Genomic DNA, 20,260 nt, shown 5'->3' with positions numbered 1-20,260 from the left:
AGCCAGCGGCGAGTATATTCTATCGATTGTTTCCGGCCGCCGCCGCACGACTGCGCCAACGTCTGTGAAAGTTGCGAATAGATTTCTCTGAAAGTTACGACAATGAAGACATACAAAGCGTAATAAACGAATCCACAAGAACGTCTGAATCCACAAGCATGAAGATCAGACAAATCCATGTACTTCCCATCATTCCCATGGTGGCTGAACGATTGCAACACCAGTATAGTCCCTCTAGCATATTGTAGGAAACAATATGCCTAAGGGTATTACATATAAATAAACGAATAAATGGTACTCCTTACACCTTTCGTTTATGCATTTACCAGCTTGCCCTATATATACACCTTGCCACAGGACAAGGAAATAAAACAAACCTCGTTCCCTGGGCAGTCAACTAAACGCCGGCGATGCTGCCGGGAGCAAGCGACAGGCGCCATTTTTTATCCCTTGTTTACGCGACTGCAAAGAGCCCGCAGGCGTTCAGGAGCACGTGGATGCCATCTTTGTTACTTATTTTTTTGAAGTTCTGCGAAATGCGGTGCAAGCACGGTACACCTGTTATTATTTTTGGATTTTCAGCACGTGCCGTTTCATTCCGTACTCCCACCATGCACCACTTCCGCATGCTTTGAGCCGCCAAAGTCAGTAATGGTACAGGATAACCCGCCTGGACTAGTCTGTTAGCCTGGCCGAGCAGTCTTACTTCAACCCTTTGCTCACACGGTTCTTTTTTTTTATGCCATTGTCAAAATATTTTTTTTTCACCAATATATAATGGGCGGAACCTAAAGGAAGCGCAGGTCTTTTGCCCCTCAGCTTGCACCCTTAGAGGATATGACGGGTGGTATAAAATGCAGTCCTAAATCTAAAGATATGATGAAGCCATCAACAGGGACTTCATGCGGGAAATCTGAAGGAGCAGAACACTCTGAAAACATCAATGTGGTCTTTAAATCAAGTGAATGAATATCAGCGGTGTCAGTATTTCAAAGCAACGATAAATTAATCACTGAAACCGAAAACCGCGTCACTTCCCGAGTTGACGTCCATCAGTTGTCCTGTCATGCATAGACAAATATTTATCAGTTAAACAATGAGCAATACAAGGGCCGATACAAACACCTTCCTTTTATGCTGCAATGTCGCCATCCTGCGCCGCAAATGTCTTGTTGAGATAAAAGGAAAGAAACTCTAAAGATCTGTCGCAGGACAGACCCAACTCATTCGGAAAAGATACTGCTCCTAGTCCATCAATGATTTCATTGACGCATTTCATCATCATCATCATCACCATTCATCGTCGTCGTCGTCGTCGTCGTCATCATCATCATCATCATCAGCAGCAGCAGCAGCAGCAGCAGCAGCCTGGTTACGCCCACTGCAGGCCAAAGGCCTCTCCCATACTTCTCCAACAACCCCCGTCATGTACTAATTGTGGCCATGTCCGCATTTCATCACGCATTTCATCAAGTCGTTATGCGGTATCGAATAAAACAGATCTTTAATCTCAACAGAGAAGGCAGTAGGTTTATCGCCTGGCCTGCTCAGACTTCTGGACAACAAGATGGTAATCACACAATAAAAACTTCAAGTAGGCCTGCAAAACCCATGCGACACATTTTGGCCGTTTACCATGTTCAGAGACAATGACAGGGAAGAGGTAATTAGGCTTGTGCGTTTTTACTGTAAAATAATTTCCAAGCAGCTCTTTTCGCTATAGTCTATCATTCTAGAAAGCTTATCTACCATAACTGGTAACTTTTGCCGAGCTTTTTTGCACTGCTCTGAACCTTCATAAGCAATAATGGTTTGCAAATCCGAAACGCTGAGGAAACGGCGTCAGATGTCTTCGCGTCAAAAAAATAAATAATAAAAGTAATAAGACAATGCCCATCTGTGCCCCCTACTCGCCTTGTCCTTCGCCTGTTTGCGCTGCTGAACGTTCACCATGGTCCAGAACCAACTAGCATATACCCACTAGTTTCCATAACGAAGTTCTCTGTGTGCCCATGCAGGAACTGGTGTCAGCAATGACGGCTAGAAGACGCTTTCCTGGTCGCGGCATGTAAGGTCCTGTGCTTCGCTCCACCTCGGCTGCTGAGAAGGCACTTGAGCTCACCTACCCGAAGAGTCCCTTGGGCCACGAATCACTGCCCGCACGGTGCTGGCGAACACACAACCCTGGCCGGCGTCCTCGCCGGCGTGCTCCGAAAGCAGAGTGGCCGCGCGAGAGTCGTGCTGTCCTGCACTCCCTTCTCGGTGCGTTTGGTGAGTGCACAACCTGCAGCGAGGATTGTGCGCAGGGCTGGGCGAAGGTAATTTGCAAGTGTATCATGGTACGATACAAGATACTCGCGCAACAAGTATTTGAGGTACAGATACAAGATACTAACGCAGTTATTGCATTCGATACGAGACTTTCTATTTGCATCCTATAAGTTGCTTCGATACATTGGCAAATTTGTTATTGTAGATCTATATAATGTAGAGCAAACGCGTATGGACAAAACTGTTTGCTTGGAAATTTCTGAACTCCGACCAAACTTACATTGTTTCATTTGAATGAAATGTCTGTTAGTATCTCAACATTTTTTTTATTTCTTGCTGAAAGTACAATATTTTAATTCCGAAACAATTCATTGGGGTTGCTTGGCTACTTAACATGAAAGCTCGTTATACGCTACGCTCTCAATGGTTTTTGCTTGTGGCTTTTGTAATGGATGGGAGTCGCTCGCCTGCTTGCCGACCAGCAAGCGGGTCACCATCTAATTACAAGAACGTCAATAAGAAGCCTCTGCATGGTGTCGCGAATACCGCTGTGCATCGCTTACGCATGTAACGTAGTCCAAAAAATTCCTTTTGGTGCCTGCGAGCAACAATCACGTGCACAAAACGGCCGCTTGTTTTATTTATTGTTACAAGTGTCTGTGTGTTCACGGTGTGTCACTTTATCTAGTCAACATGTGGAGTAAAAGCCAGTCCATTCGTCAGGCTAAGATATCTAAAATCCGCTTCTCTCACTCCGACATATTCTTGTGCTTCATGGGAGACGGGCGGGCATGCGTGAAGACAGTCTCGTGCGCCTTGTCCAGTCGTTCGTGATCAGTCACATCGCCTACGTTGCGGCCTACCTTAACTGGCACGTCACTGACAGGACCAAGATCAACACGCTGATCAGACGGGATTACAAGGCGGCGCTGGGTTTAATGGAGACCGCGAGTACGGCTCGGCTCTTGCAGTTCGGCGTCCATAGCACCCTAGAAGAAACAGCCGAGGCGCAGCTGAGCGCGCAATTCGAGCGCCTCTCTACCACCAAGACGGGCCGCAGTATACTGACGTCCCTGGGTTACAGCCCAGAGACCCAGGGTTGCCGGCTGGGAGCCCCCAAGTTCCCAGCCGGCAACCGTGCGAGATCACAGGTGAGGCGCGGGCCCACATTTACGTGGACCCCATCCCGAAGAACATGCACCCAGGATACAACCAAGAACGGCGGCAGGCGCGGGCCAAGGCCCTCACTGAACAACACGCCCAAGACCCGCACGCCCGGTATGTGGACGGCGCGGAATACAAGCGGGAAGGCTTCGCGGCGGTGGTCGTTGCGGCGGCTACCGGCACCAAGACAACGGCGGCGAGTGTGCGGTGCACGAACGCCACAGACGCTGAGGAGGTTGCCTTCGCTCTGGCGATCACCGAGGCCGAGTGTCGCACCGTACTCAGCGCCTCGGGGAATGCCGTGCGCAACTTTGCCAAGGGACGAATATGCGCGCCGGCGGCCGCCATCATCGGCAAGCTCCAACTTCAAGACCGCGGCAGCACCGTCCGTATCAAGTGGTTCCCGGCGCACGCCGGCGAGTGTGCATCCTCACCGAACCACAACGACACGGCTCATTCGGCGGCACGAGCGCTTACTTTCCGTGCCCCGAGAGTCACCGTTCCGTGTGGTGGTTCGAAACCAAGAACAGATTGACCAGTTATGCCGAAGTAACCAAGTGTTACTGCTTAGCTCGACGGACAATGCCGCCTCCCCACCCGGCACTCAGTCGGGAGGAGGCCGTAACTCTAAGGCAAATACAGACCGCATCACTCCTCACCCCCACAATGCTGCACGTGCTTCACCCAGAGCTCTATCCGAGTGGGCTGTGCAGTGTTTGTGCAGCGGGTCCGGCGGACCAATGGCATATCATGTGGGACTGTGCCAGTTTCCCGATGGCAGCTACCTCCAGGACTTACCCGCCAGAACTTCAAGGTGCACTGCAGTCTGCAGACAAGGAATCACAACTATGGGCCGTCCAGCAGGCCCGGGGTGCGCTCGAAAAGCACAAGCCTCATGACCCACTACAAACGGGCCCAACTGGGCTAGTGCAGAGTAGGGTATAACCCCGGGTCGACGCTTGGCCAGCGTCACGACACGTTAAATCGTCGTTTGCCGGCACTTCATTAAAGTTATCCCTATCCTATCCTGGGAGAAGAATGAAGAGTGGCAAGAGAGAGTGAGATAGAGATAGAGGGAAAGGAAAGATATGGAGCTTGCCCTGTACCGGGTCAGGGGGAAAGGGGTGCGAAAGATTACAGAAAAAGAAGACAAGAAAAAAATTTGCTGACGGTTACGCATCATCACGCATCATCAGCCTAGTTACGCCCACTGCAGGGCAAAGGCCTCTCCCATACTTCTCCAACTACCCCGGTCATGTACTAATTGTGGCCATGTTGTCCCTGCAAACGTCTTAATGTCATCCGCCCACCTAACTTTCTGCCGTCCCCTGCTACGCTTCCCTTCCCTTGGAATCCAGTCCGTAACCATTAATGACCATCGGTTATCTCCCCTCCTCATTACATGTCCGGCCCATGTCCATTTCTTTTTCTTTATTTCAACTAAGATGTCATTTACCCGCGTTTGTTGCCTCACCCAATCTGCTCTTTTCTTATCCCTTACGGTTACGATATCCCCTAATGCAAAATTTGAGCGCAGCTCAGTACGCGTTTTCCTTTCGCGATATATTGAGGCATCGCACGGATCACCGCACCGACTGGCAGAGCCACGACTCGCGGCGCTCTTGTATAGACCGGCCACACAGTTGCCAGTTCCTGGCACGTGCAGCTTTGCAACCGTAATCTTTACCGGGAAACGCTTGCGGCGATCGCTATGCGCGAAGGCGAGCTTCATGGTTCCCCCGCACGGCTGGTCCCGCAGATGCGTGGACGTGAACGCCATCTGGTGGTGCTTCAAGGTGGCTTCCTCCGCTTTCCTCCTCGCGCTCTTTTTGCTTTCGCCCTCTGTCATCCGCCGCTGTGCTCCGCGTTCGCTTTTTCATCGTTGGCTGTGCTCGTTCGCTCGGTTACGCCGAGGGAGGACTAGGCACGCCGACGCCCAACGCTGGAATGAGCGCCCAAGAGCTGTGTCCTAAATAAAGTGACTCACCATCCCAGCCCTGCGAAAGTGGATTGCTAGCGAAGCTGTTGCAAAATCATCACTACAGCTGCTGAAGGTGGTATGCAATGCTTTATTGATGGTTCGGATGCCTGTTTTGTGCTTGTTCTTTATTAAAACGTATGCTGTTCTGTGTGTCGTACGGGGGATTTCAATGTATATATGCACATTTCGCTTCACTTTGCTGAGCGCTTGTAGCCTCTGCCACTGGGGAGCCATTGCATTTCTTTTTGCTTACGGGGGTGCCAGCCATTGCTGATGTAGACAGGTGCCTGTAATTGAACTTGTTCTTTATTGAAACGTACGCTGTTCTGTATGTTTTATGCGTGCTCCCAATGAATGCATACACTGTTCGTTTCACTTTGCTGAGTGCTCGAAGACTCTGCATTATGAGGGGATGAGCCACATCATTTTTGCTTGTTACTGATGATAACTTTTGATGATGTTTTTTTGTTCACGGGCGGACGCAAAAAATGCCGACCACCGAGAGGCCACCAGCTTCGCTGTAAAACAATACAAAACGTTCTATGTGATAACTGTCAGACAGTCTGCGAAGGCGTTACATATTCATACACAGTGTCAACGTCCCACTAATACATTCTACATCACGCAGCGCACAATCACAACAGCGGCAAATGCATACTCTAAGAGCAGTGACATGAAGCTTTGAGCTTGCATTTTATTGCTCAAAAGGCGAACGGTGCCTTCCAAGTCGCAAAACTTGCCAAGCTCGCTCGAAACGATTTGTTGGCTCAATATTCTTTGTTTCGCTTGCTTTGGTTTTGCTGTCTAGCGGCTGTACATTTATGTCTGCATGCACGTGTGCTAGGAAGCACATCGTATATTAGCGTCAACGCGCAAATACGCTTGGTTTACTGCTGTGCCTTTCAATCCGACGAAAGCATTCTCCAGCTTTGGCACGAGAGATCTCGAAACATAAACGTAGAGACTGCATTTTGCTGACTAGTCACGCTTAGACTGTCGCTGCCCCCCCCCCCCCCTAATTTCTTCTTGCGGTTATCGCAAGAATTCACACAGTTATTTCTGCAAATAAGTACAAGGAAATGTTTCCTGCTTCTTATACTGCAAGTTTCAGCGCGCCCCAGTCCACTTAGAACGATAAATCCATGTGTACTTAAATCCATGTGTATCATCACATCGTGCTTGCGTTATTGAGTCTGTTCTTATGTCCGTATACAAATTTTTGCTCTGTTTTTCCAACATGAATCCATACCAACGCTTTCAGCTGTCAGTATGAGTAAGTTCCATCTATTAACTTTGCTGAAAGCGCTTAGGTGGACGTATACCTCCTGCTGCTGCGACACCGCGCTCGACGAAAAAGCTGACAAATTATCGACACTGCAGCGCAGGGACAGAGCATGTCTTATGCAAGCTAGCGTCGCGAAAGAAGAAGCTGTCTGTCCTCGAGAAAGAGAGAACCAATTTTCATTCCCGTCTCCCCCGTGGCGCACCAACTGGTTCTGGTTTTGCGCCGCGTGTAAACGGCTGCGCTCACACCACGTGCGGGGCGTGCCAGAGCGTTTCCTAACCGGCTAGTCCCACTGGGATTACGCGTTGGTTTGTTCAGTCAGCAAGCCTAGCGCCTTCGGAACCGTGCTGAATAGCTACCGGGCTGGAACGTAAGCTGAGCTCTTACGGCGAGTATTCACTTCTTTTTGTGCAGCTCGTCGAAATAACGTACGCAGCACTACTTCGCCCTCAAAATAGGCCTCCTTCGATCTGATTTATTATGACTAAAACGTTACATGACTAAAGAAGTCGTTGCGCCATGGCAGGAAAGCTGCCATGACGCGCGTGGCGCACCATAACTAAGTATTATACTGCAGCTACCTCTAGAGGAGATTGATGTGCGTTGTTCTTTTTTTTTAATTCTGTACTCTACGGTCGGATCTCCAGGAAACTTGGGGTGTCAATTGCGCAGGAAACTACGATCATATGCGATAGCCTCTAATATGCTATTTGCTGCAACGAGGATGATATACCGCTCTGTTGAAAGAACAATTTATATACTTCGGCATGACATAGCTGATGCTAAATGCTTCTTGTACAAGATAGAAAAGACTGACAGCGCTGTTTCATTTTTTATGTTGCTGATTAAGACAGAGCACATTCTGTTACACTGTAAGAGTTATGCAAATCCAACGCACAGCACATAGAATTTACGATGTTTTATATTTGTTGGGGGAAGCTTGTTGATGAGAGATAGTGAAAGAGAGAAATGACCATTTTATTAAAAATTAAAAAGGGACTCAGTAGAGACCCTAAGCCCAGGGCCTCGCAGGTACAGTTGTCCAACGCAGCGTTGACGAACTCTACCAAGTGCTCGCGTCGGCAAGTTGATGACTTATGTCAGCCCGCGAATATGCGCAACATTGCCGCGTGACTGGCCGCTCGAGGCACGTTGCGTGTATACGCGTGCTTCTTTCACGTTCGGAGAAACACGTTTACGTAGCACGTATTGAGCAACAGAAAGCTGTATCTGGAGTTCTTCATGTTTATCGACAATTGTATAAGGGCACTTTTCATGTAATTGTAATATTTGCGAAGATTATAATTAATGAAGACTAGTTATGTAATTAGGCGGAATGCAAGAAATAATATGAGTATCTCCAAGCGACGGCAAACAACATTACCTTGGTTCTGTCCAGCTACAAGGCATTTGCATACCTTAAAATCTTGTTGCGTGATAGCGGGGACACCCTGTAAAGTTGGAGCACTCGGTGGCAGATACTCAGTTGAATAATAAAGGATTAACCCACATATACTTGGACATTAAGATAAACTATAGATAATATGAACTATAGATAACATGAAAATTAGGATAAAGAAGGCAGTTCAATACCATGCCCCATTCTTTTAGGCTGCTTGTGTGTTTTGGACATACATATGAGTGCACAAATATATGTGAGGGTTCTATATCGGGATGTATTTCTTCATTGCGTAGAACAGAGTAACGCCCACTGGCACTACCTTACAGGTCAACTTTCAGCGCTACATAAGTCGCCCATTCGGAGACATACGTGCTTACAGCAAATCCTGGGGAGAAGCAAACTTTGCTTAAAATATAATATTCACGTAAGATGTGGTCAGCAAGGCCACATATCCCGGAAAGATGGCCAGTATGATTATTAAAAGTATTGGATGCATGGCCATCGTGACACAGTGCGGCAGGCGCATTAGTACTGTTTCCTGAAACAACTATGAATAACTAGAGGTTACTAAATCTCATTACTGTATTTTTCATCTATGTACTTCTTTTCTCCTGGAATCACATATATAATCTTGTCTCCTTGTTTCCGTGCCTCTTGTTTTCGTGCTACCGCATTTTTGTGCTTGCGAATGTGGGCGTTCGTGATGTATCTCATCTACAACTACCCAGGGACATTTGTATTTTATGAACTTTAGAACTGATGTCACCAAATTTTACTTTTCCTTCGCTGGAAAAACTAGCAGCGTTAACAAGCGCCACCGAGAGGCGCAAATATCTTAAACAAAGCTAATAAAAGAGGCTGCGTAGTCCTGCCTTCTATGTAAACATTCTAATCTGTGGCCACATGCCTTTATTTTTTTCTTCTTGTTCTTATTTAGCAATTTTTGTTCAACACCCTTCTACTTTGAGTGTGAAAGTCATTTTGGTCAAAACGTTAAACTGATAACTCGCTTAGTAGTGTGGTTTGCCGGGTGAGTTGGTGCATGGTGACAGTCCAGGGGGCTCCAGCAAGTACAGGCGCGAAGACAAAAACGAATATCGCTTTATCCTGCGATTGATTTGCAAGGCTTGAGAGCGGGCTGGTTTATTTCTCATAATGAGTAGAATTAAAGCACAAGAGGAAGCGGACGATCAATATTGGCCCACAGTGTCTCAGCCCTGTAATTAATCTGTTGAATTATGGGTTTTTACACCTCAAAACTACGATCTTATTATGATGCACGCCGTAGTGGGGGACTCCGGATTAATTTTGACCACCGGAGATCCTTTAACGTGCTCCCAATGCACGGTACACGAGCCTCTTTGCATGTCGCACCCCATGGATATGCGGCCGCCGTGGCCGGGATTTCATTCCGCCACTTCGTACTTAGCAGCGCAGCACAATAGCCGCTAAGCAACCACGGCCCTGCAAGGCCCAATGTGTCATATATGCCACGCTGAGTTTGATGCCTCAAAATGCTGATTGAAACCTGGAATAGCTAATGCGAGGACCATAGTTGTGTTATTGATATGCTGGAGTAATTTTTCAGCTGTGAATGGTTTAGCAAACATATTGCTAATTGATTAATTGAGCAATTAAGCTATAACGGAAAAATATGAATTTCTTTTTCTTTTCTACAAACGCAGTCTCCATGGCCGCAAATAAATGTCAAGAATTTATTCCAATTTTACTGTCCCGGCATTACCGGGACAAAAACAGCCGTGTGCATTAACATCAATAATGAACTAATGCACGAGACGGTATGGTATGTTTTGCGTTCTGAAGAGGCTAAGTGAATTTTGTGCCGTAGTACTCCTCACTTAAGACTTTGAGAATGAAGATGGTTGTTTAGGGCACAAGACATTATAAAGTCTGATCCCTTTCTTTTATGCTCCACTCACGGGTTAGAATGCATGGTTGAGCTTTGTTAGTAGTTCCAAGAAGAAGCATCAACTTAAGGACAACTCATATGCCCCGGACTTTGTCAGAAAAAGAAATTATGGTATTATATCCTATACAGCACCAAAGGGCAGAATTTTTCTAATAAAGATTCTGTTGCACGCCTGAATCATTTTACCAGAAAACTATGGCCCTAAGCGAACACGACCAAATGATGGAGAGGGCTTCGAGCAGGAAGATGAGGAAGCGGGTGGAACCTGGAGAACACGAAACGGACGACACAGCCCTCATGGCATCAGCTTTGCGTTCTCGTGCCCATTGCCTTTCGCACGCCGCTAATCCAATCACATCTGGTCTTACACCTTTTCGCTGGGTATTGTCGCTTGTCCGTAGCTACTTCGCCGGGCGAGTATGCTGAGAATTGGGCGTCCACGAGCTCGTACAGTGGCAGTGTATATGCCCCGCCTCCTCCTCCACCCCCCCCCCCCCCCCCCGCCCAAGGCTTTTTCCATTTCTACGTCAAGCATTTTTTTAAAGAATATCCTGTTCACATAACGTAACTGGGTCTTTCAAGTGGATTATTTGAAGAGGTGAACATTACTTGTAGGAAAATTGCTCTCGGTGTTGTTTATCGAATGCGATGGTGTGGAAAGCTCGACTACTAAAGACCCCGCTATACCAAATTGTCGCTAAAGATAACAAAAAAAAAGTATGCTAAGCAAAAAATCGTGATGGTCAGGTAGCTATAGTTCACAAATTTCTGTTAAAATAATAATCATTCACTTAAACGTCAGTGTTGGAATTGTGCAATTCAAGCGTAGAAGTATACATAGTAAAATATTTGGCGCAACTACAGCGCAACTTTCGCGATAGTCGCCTCTGAAATGGGGTTCGAAGTCGCCCTTTCAACAGTTTCCTTGAAACCTCCCTCGTGCACTCAGGTCGCGGCTAATTTCAACGCTAATGAATTATTGAGCAGGTATCGGGACATATATCCGGAAACTGGTGCTAGTTCAAAACTTCTGCAAAGCAAATGTGGATTAAATAGTGTCTCGCCTGTGTCGTGGTGAAAAAGAGGACTAGCGAAGTGAAATGAGGAGTTCAAAAATGAAATTCTGGGGTTTTACGTGCCGAAACCACTTTCTGGTTATGAGGCCCGTCATACTGGAGGACTCAGGAAATTTTGACCACCTGGGTTCTTTAACGTGCACCTAAATCTAAGTACACGAGTTTTTTCGCCCCCACCGGAATGCGGCTGCCGAGGCCGGGATTCGACCTCACGACCTCGTGCTCAGCAGCCAACACCATAGCCACTGAGAAACCACGGCGGGTAATAGTTCAAAGTTCTGTGTCATCAGCTGGAGGCTGCCGGCGCCATGCTTTAAGAGTCCCGTCTTTCGTGTTGGTGGTGTTGCTTTAACCTGCGTGAAAGACTATTTCCTGCATCTGCCTCTCAACAATATTATCCAGCTTAATTTCGGCAGTTGCAATATGGGCCCAGAAATTATTTATTAAAAGGTTATTTAGCGATGAAATGTTAACTAGCGTTAAATTTTGATTTGCTATGCAAATTATGTGCAACACATCTGGCAGTCTATCTGAAGAAGTGAAAGTGCGCCGTCTGCCGCAGACGGCTTTTAAATTGTTTGTTCGACATGAAATAAAACCGCGGGCGGTGCGTAAAACAAAAGAGCAGCCGGCATTAGCCATGATCTGCCGCGCAGTGTGAGTGAGACACGGGTCCCCCCCCCCCCCCCCCTTGCCAACCCTCAGAAAAAAAAATTAAGAAACGAATTTTAATCCAGCTCAACCACCACTGGGTGACCATTCAGCGCAGGTATGAGTATTTCCGCAGGTTGCTTATCCTGGGTGATCGTGTGCATAAATTCTCGCAGATGTCTTCGATGACGCAATAAATTGAACCTCGTGTTGTCAGACATACGCAAACAAACGGCATGTTGTGAATTGCGGCAACTCGATCAGCTAATTCAAGGGGGGGGGGGGGAGTATTTTATAAATATCCACCTAGTGTGGATGTTCATATCGGCTGCTGCTGCAGTGCTGATTGGCTGAGCTCGGGTAACAGCCAGAAATAAACAGGAGTCCAACAATTTGTTTTTTTTTCTCGTTGGTTCAGCTCCAGCCAATCTGCGATGGCCGAAATGGACAGTTCACTATAGGTGGGCATTTACAGAACATCACCCTCCCCCCCCCCCCCCCTTTCAGCATGCCTGCTCAAGCATTTTAGAGGTACACTTGATGCACTTTGCTCGAACTCGAAAGGGCTTCGTGACTCGTGACGATGACACGCTTCTCTGCTCCATTGGAAACAGGTGCACGGGCGTGTCGTCTCTTCTGCAGACATCGGCGCAGACGTGCCCGCTTTGCCGGCCTGCGAATTGTCCTGTACGTCCCGAGGTGCCCGCGTCACTGGCGAGTGCGCAGGGAACCTCTGCCAAGCCCGGCGAAAACAGCCGTCCGGGTGCTGGCGAAAGCGCAGATCCGTCATCGCATGATCCCGACCGGGTGCCACATCACGTGCTTCAATCTCCTACCCAAGAACGGAGAGTTGCGACCTTGAAGTGCGATGACGCCGACGTATCCCGAACCTGCTCCGAGGGCCAAGACAGCTCTGCAACCTTACTCCAGTCCACTAGGTCGGCTGCGACTGCATCCCGTTTTAGTGATAGCGACTGCCTGGACTCTGTCAACGCTCGCCAAAACGGCGGCAAACTTGGGACCATCTGTAACACGTCCCCTGACACCACAGAAACGCTCGATCTGGCGATGGTGCCCTCCGGCCAGCCGTCGCAGGTCATCGTCCTGCAGGAATGTGATGGACCTCGTACCGTAGCATACCCTCATACGTCCGAATCATCGCATCAGGTTAACAAAGACCCGCATGGTCTTCATAAAGGAGACGTCCAACAGACTAAAGCTCTGCCGAAAACTGCAGAGCATCAGGCCGTTCTCGGAACAGAAGAAGACTCCGTGAGGTGAGTACCTTAAATTGTAGGCGAGCGCAACAGAAGGTATTCGCCAACGATGGTCTGGCCTTACTTGACCGCATTCAATGCAATTTATCCGCAACTGAAGGCTGTAATAAGTCTAATGATAGATCACTAATTGAATACTTCGTGTCAGATGTTTCGCGATCGTCTTAGCTGCGCAAAACGTGTAAAATAGTGAGCGCTTGGCGAACACCCGATAATTAAATTCATGCTGAGCACTTCTGCTATGTAAGGTCCTCTTCTTTTTCCCTTAACTGAAACAAAATTTTAAAAGCTTGCGAATTCCTTCAGTATTCATTTTAAAAGAGAGGGCCCCCTGAATTTATTGACCATAAGTACATGGCAAAACTAACAAAACGCTGTCGTGCTTTTCTTATTGATCATGTTTACAACTTATTACCGTGCTTTCTAACAGTCCTATAGTTTCTATATATTCTGTATTGGCATGTACTACATGACGCTTAAACATACGACACACGAGACACTTCAATAAGTTTGACGTATACATCTACGTTTACGGGGAAAAAAGAAAAAAAAACGAAAAGCTGCTGCAGAATAAGAAGAAAACTTGGGCTTCAATCCACGTTGTGAAGGTAGTTGAATAGCGAAGCTGTAAACAACATCTAGAACGATTACCCATTGCGACGTCGCTTGAAATTATTCACATGGCTTCGCATGCACTCTACGTAATTATTAGCCAAAGATGTTTCAATGGCCTGCTACTTGGTTTGCGCCGCTACTTCGTGCACCTACAAAGAGTGGATTAGAGACAAGCGAAATGCCCTAAACCTGGAACCACAGTCGATCACACACGGAGACACTAAATACAAATCCTGCGTCGAGAAATTTCTTCTGAGATTTAGAATTTGCGCCCTCGAAGCGATTGATTGCATTGTACTTCCATCGCTTGGTCGTGTTTGCGGCTTCACGACATTCATCATCATCCGGCCACGCGTGGTCCAAGCTCGCGCTGAGCGTCGTTGACACGATGTTCATCCGTGGCACGAGCACGACGCCGTTGTTCACATTGTCGTCTGTTTTTTCATGGGGATCACCATCTTGCTACGCAGTGGCGCCATCTATGGGCAGTCGGCATGCTGGCTTGGGCGAGCGCTCCGTTTTGCATGGCGTTTGTTTTCGCGCTCATGCGGTCTATTTAGTATGACGTGTCGTCTTCTACGTGGAAAACGGCTCTGTGAGGCGTACTGAAGTGGTTTAAGTCGGCATGGCCGGACTTTCTGCTGGCGTTGAGGCAGACGGAGCACGCAGCGCTGTGCATGCGCGCACGTTCGAGCCTACAATCAGCCTCGGAGATCAATTGTGTATTTCTGAAAGTTCCATTCACTAATGTGACCTTATTGCAGTATTATCCTCTAGTTCTAAGCTGTGGTTTAGGAGCAATGAAACATACGCGACGATCGTAGCAACTTGGGTACCGTTCTGCTACGATAGGAACTGTGCTGTTATACTTTGACAAGCGTTCAAACTGTTAGGTGCAGATTACATTGCGTGACTACTTGGTTTGGTGGTTGAGGTTTCCACCCATGAATAAAATTGTTTTTTTGGTTAGTAATAACAGCATACCTTACACTGTGAACTATACTTGTCCAGCAAAGCGACCGTTTACGAACTGCGCGAGCATCCTAAGCAGCGGTATAGGTGCTGGATTGCAGACATCTTTGTTGTATATAGCGCATGGTCCAAGCATGCGGCATCAACGTTTATATATCTATAAACGTTGCGCGGCGTGACTATGCGAGGTCGTACTGCGGCTTTATAGCCCGTTTTCTCTTTCTTTTTCGAGAAAGAGGATGATAACCGAATTTTATTTTCGCTTGTGTTCGTTCCGTTCTCTACGGCGCATTCACACGTATTAGGGAAATCTTGTCCTCAATAATAGCCATCTCATTCTTTTTATGCGATCCCTCTAGGATATTATGGCTTTACAGGGCAAAAAGGCAATGCCGAAGCACATGGCTTATATATGTATCATGCTGGTTCACCAACCGGAGTGATTGCTGTATTGAGCAGCGCCATCGGCCTCATGCAGGAGGCTAGCATAGACATCTAGTGATTTCAAGCCTACTAGACTTGAAATGCGTGAGAACGATGCCGGTGTATCACAAATATTTGATAGCGGCTGCCGCTTAGATGTCTCATGGTTGCCTTCGGATGGCCGCACATGTTTTAGCCCCTACTCCAAGCGATTCGATAATGAGCAGATGTACCATTCCAAGCTGCTAATACACAGACGCCGGTTCTCTTCGTTGAATTACAGCCGATATGCGCAAAATAGTGCACAACACATACACGCACCGCGGCTGATAATGCGCGTCGCATGTTTTCGCCCCCTAGAGATATTTCCGCGTACTGTAGTTACCGATGCACCGAATGGCTTCCCTGACGACCTCATATAAACGGAAATTGCGTAAATTTCACAAAGTACGAGCTAAAACATCTCCAAATCGTTCCTCAGCACGCGACAGCAATACTTTCAAGCAGCGCTGCGCCGGATCGCACAAGCCAGAGAGGAGGGCAGGCCCGCCGCGCGCCCTTTTCTCCTCGCCCGATGAAAAGGTCTATACCCGCTGCTCTTCAGGGATCCTCACTATAGCATTCCGATAGCATGGCCAAAACACCATATATATATATATATATATATATATATATATATAGCGACGGCTTTCGCAAATATCTATAATCACGCAAGGAGTGAAAATTTCTCGACTTAGTGAATTCTATGTTTATAGTTTCACGTTACGCATGCAGTGTACTGTTTTGTTGGCGTCTTTGTTGATTGCTTATATTATTGATTGGTATGTATGCTTCTAAAGAACGAGTACGTACAGAGCTGCTTATCATACACGCGCGCGCACCTTCCTGTCATCACATGTGCGAGCTAGGAACCTGCGCAGACATGAGGGAGGAGCACGTGTCGTTATAATGCGCAATCGGGTCGTATGGATAAGTACATTTATTTCTCTGTATATACGATACGATTCTTCTGCTGATCTTACATGTGCTCTGTATGGGCAAGAACAGCGCAAGAAACTTAAACGTGAGATCCGACGGTCCGATATTTGTGTCAGTCCGGCAGCAATGATGACGCCTTGTGAGATGTATAGTGTCGAAAAGGTTTCCGCCACGTCCGGCAAACTGCCACAGACAAGAAAAAAAAATCATACGAACAATAAGATTCGTCAATTGGCGTCGAACCCGCTAGCAAGCGTATATATTACTGCAATGCTAACAAAGCAGCCGACTTGGTACTGTATGTGTGCTTGCAATAGTAACCACTGACCACAAACTGCTTAGCTTACTGCCGCTTGATTTTTGCTGATTTCGGCGTTTCTCAAAAGAAATTTTCGCACGCTTTACGTACGTTCTACTCTGACATTTAATCTATGAGATATTAAACACAAACAGCCAATGCATGTTTCGTTAGAAAGCGAATCCTCAGCCGTGCTGGCAGTGATTACCATGGAAGTGAGATATTGTACGCGTATTTTCGATCACGTTTGCGCAGGACCCCATGTGTGCGGCATTAACTACCTTAAGTACACGAAGCAGCATCAAAGAGGAAGTGCGTGTATTCTACTTACACGGCCGAAAATGCTTTGAATCGTATCCAGAACGATGGCGTCTAATATGACGTTGTAACTCGCGTAACAAATTTTCAAGCTTTTATTAGTGATTTTCCTAGGAATATGACTAAAGCACTCTGCTAAAGAAGCGTCCAGAAAAAAAACCGCTTTGAGCAAAAAAAAAAAAAAGCAACCGGCACGACAAGCGTTTCTCGCTCCTGTTCGCGAACGAAAACTGAACCCGCCGTGGTTGCTCAGTGGCTATGATGTTAGGCTGCTGAGCACGAGGTCGCGGGATCGTATCCCGGCCACGGCGGCCGCATTTCGATGGGTGCGAAAACACCTGTGTACTTAGATTTAGGTGCACGTTAAAGAACCCCAGGTGGTCGAAATTTCCGGAGTCCCCACTACGGCGTGCCTCATAATCAGAAAGTGGTTTTGGCACGTAAAACCCCATAATTTAATTTCATTTCTTTTAACGAAAACTGAGGGCGACTGCAAGAGCGCTCAGCGGAGCTGCCTGTACGGAGAAGAGTTGCGCTTCCCGTCTTTCGCTAGTTAACGATTTTGTTAATTTGTGGATTGTAGTTTCCACTTTGGTCTTCGTAATTGTGAAATTCTGCAACACGAACGGATTTCCACCCTTCGCTTAGTGGATCGGTAGCAAAGCGTAATTACAGTAATGCTATATTTGCGATAAGCACGCGCTGTCAAAGCATCGCGTCGAAAATGGAATGCGTTTGTTTTTTTCGCTGTGAAAGCGAGCATCAGCGCGGCCGATGCGGCAGTTGTTGCAGCTGTTGGCGAGCAGGTTGATCTGCGCGAGCTGCGCCGAAACAGGCACGCATGTCACGCTGCACCGCACCACGCAGAAAATAAGAGCTGACAAGAGGGAAACGTGTATCTAGCTGTTCCACGGGCTTGTGCCCGACGTATCCAACATGGCGAAACCAACGAGAAACGTCGGACCCACTTCCATTAAAAAAGAAGAAAAGAAACTCGCGAATCAATCCAACGTATCTGTACAGAAAGTTGGAGGGAAAGGTCGAACGTACGTACAGCCACAGCCTTCAAACAAACTTGCTATATGTTATCATTTTGCTTGAACACGATTCTTTGTTATTCCGCCGTAGCGGGTATGAGCCACGGGATGAAAGAATAACAGCCAATATATATGTTTGATCGCCAGTCGTATATCACACATGATCGGCCTCTTTTATATGTTCATTTATCTTTTTTTTGGGTTCTTTTTTTTTTGCTACCAACCCGATTATCGGCCTCTCAGAAGTGCGTAATGCAATTTTTCGAGGACATCATCGTCAGCGACATGAACCTCCTTCGTGGCTACGTGTCGTTTCGGTCGGGTAACAGCAGCGACAACAGCGGGCTGTGCTGGCGCGTATTGTCCTCGCAGGTTGTCTTGCAATGGGGCCGACCCGCTGCCGGCCAAGATCGTACGCGGCCCCGAGAGCGTGGTGGCGGTCATCGGCGGCGGCGTTCACCTCGGTGTCCTCTTCGTCGGCACTCCGGCCCCGCGAGTCACCTGGACCAAAGGCGTGAGTTTACCAGTAAAACTTGTTACCTGTCCGGTTGGTTCATTGTGCTTCGGGAAAAGATACAGCGAAGCACAGACGGAGAAGTGCGAGACACAAACTGACATGGATTGGATTGCGGACTGCGCTATCCCTTCCAGACTTCCTCTCTATTGCGCTGTATCTTCTCCTTCAGCGTGAATTTGTCAACCCGGTGGCTCACTCATGCGGTTTATTGTGCCACCGACTTTTGTTGAAGCGGAGGCGATGTCGAGGGCACAACACGTGTGCTTGACGATTCACCTCCTGCTGGTAAGGTGTCAATTGCAACCCTTTTCTAGAAATTTTTATTGCATTTCTTTTTCCACTGCAGCACTTTATACTGCGGCATACCTACGTTATCGTGTATTATTGTAGTTTTATTCATTTTTGTCAGTCATGCGCAACTTTCTGCGCATTTAAGCTCTCCCTTCTGTTACTGCCCTCCTATTTATTTATTTATTTATTTATTTTCAGTACATTCAGGGTATAAATACATTACAGCTTGATCAGCTGGATGGCTGATGAGAAGCCATGTTGCCTGTGTAGCCGTCGCTTTCCCTACACATTTCCGAAAGTGAAAGCGCAGGACACTTAGCTGAAGAAAAGGACTTGAATTGGCGTTCTTCTGCCACTGCAGTGTTCGATGTGAACACATATACGTATGCAACAGTGGTGGTATGTGGCATTCATGAAAGCCGCTTCTCGGTTCCCGGAAGCACGGATGCGTTTTGTCTGGCGAAGCGTCTACATGCGATCGTAATTTAATCTTGCTTTGGGCCCAGAAACTCGTTTAAATGGCACATTGCGGTACAGTTATTTTTTAGTGGCAAATAATCATGTTTTGTTTTCGATTTGTGTTAATGTAACTATGTTCGACGTGCTCAGTAAGCATCAGTTGTGTGACAAACAGATAACAGTATGTGGAATACTGACATCACACATGCAATCTTACAGTGTTCATGCGAAAAATGTGCTATAAAATACATATTTTCTAGACAGTGTCATACAAACGCGAGAAGTCTGGCAGAAGTTGTGCTTAAGAAAATTGTTTATGGACTTTGTGTAATTAACGGAACGATGACCAGCTAAGTGAGATAATTCCCACAAGAAGCACACGTGCAAAAGGCAAAATAAACACACAAACACGATGACAAGGGTGGCCGCCTGCGTCGTCGATTGCGTGTTTCCTTTGCCTTTTGTGTGGGTGCCTTTTGCGGCAAATATGTCACTCAGAAAGAAAGAACTATAGGCCAAGAGCAGGTTATTTAATGACAATCTACGCTGGTAATTGATATCAGTGCTTGTACATTCATTAAGAAAACACTGAATACACGAAAACACAGGAGTGACTGTTGTTAGGTTTCATGCAACATTCGGAGCACATAGGTACATACCTTCACGAAAGATGGACACCATCTCGTTGGTCATTAAGGACAGGTAACAAGGACCGAAAATAACTGGCATGTGGCGGTAGTAAGAAATGGATTGGTAGACTGTATTTTATCACTCAGTGAGCATTTGGGCATGTTCTATCTGAAATCAGTGCTTATTGCATGTCGAGCGCTGTCGTGATATGTGGTCGCTTGCAATCACATCATATGTTGGTGAGACTTTCTACTCTTCCCTGCCCACTGAAAACAGGCATGCTTTCTATCATTAGATAAACATTGTCCGGGCCATTATCGTGTCAAAATTGCTCGTAGATTGTCAGTTTAGTTTGATTTAAATGCAGTAACCGCGTATCTACTGAAGGAATAGAAACGGTAGGAACTACAGCCTGCAAGAAGTGAAACTCAAGCTTCAAGCGATCAATGTCTTATCTTGCCTGAAGATGTTCACAATATTCAGTCGCGTGTACAGCGGCGGCAACTTTTGTTTTTTCACGCGTTTTCGTATAGCAGCGAAAGCCGCACTTCAGATTCCTATGAGGACAAAAATATGGGGGGAAGGGGTTGGGGTGAGGCCGCATGCGGAGCGAGCACATGGTGAGCCCAGCCGAAGCTGGCTTGAATATTGAGTCGGCTTCTCGCGACCGCCGCTCTATGTCGCT

At 47.1% G+C, this 20,260-nt stretch overlaps 1 protein-coding gene across 4 annotated transcripts in view; it reads left to right on the top strand.

Annotated features, from left to right (window-relative positions):
- Positions 1-20,260, top strand: part of LOC135902874 (serine/threonine-protein kinase 17A-like) — a 220,337-nt gene that overhangs the window by 137,267 nt on the left and 62,810 nt on the right. For 2 of the 4 annotated variants that reach the window (XM_065433149.1, XM_065433150.1), the window contains exons 2-4: positions 2,019-2,271; positions 12,375-13,037; positions 18,051-18,192. In XM_065433149.1, the coding sequence (XP_065289221.1) occupies positions 12,829-13,037; positions 18,051-18,192 (351 nt within the window). In that variant the 5' untranslated portion in view covers positions 2,019-2,271; positions 12,375-12,828. Of the gene's footprint in view, positions 1-2,018; positions 2,272-12,374; positions 13,038-18,050; positions 18,193-20,260 lie in introns of those variants that run through there. The other 2 variants (XM_065433151.1, XM_065433148.1) reach the window with 2 other exon arrangements.

The sequence above is a fragment of the Dermacentor albipictus genome, chromosome 1, assembly GCF_038994185.2.
Source record: "Dermacentor albipictus isolate Rhodes 1998 colony chromosome 1, USDA_Dalb.pri_finalv2, whole genome shotgun sequence".
NCBI classification, from domain to species: Eukaryota; Metazoa; Arthropoda; class Arachnida; order Ixodida; family Ixodidae; genus Dermacentor; species Dermacentor albipictus.
Note: the sequence above shows the minus strand (reverse complement) of the source record. Positions and strands in the feature narration are given on the sequence as shown.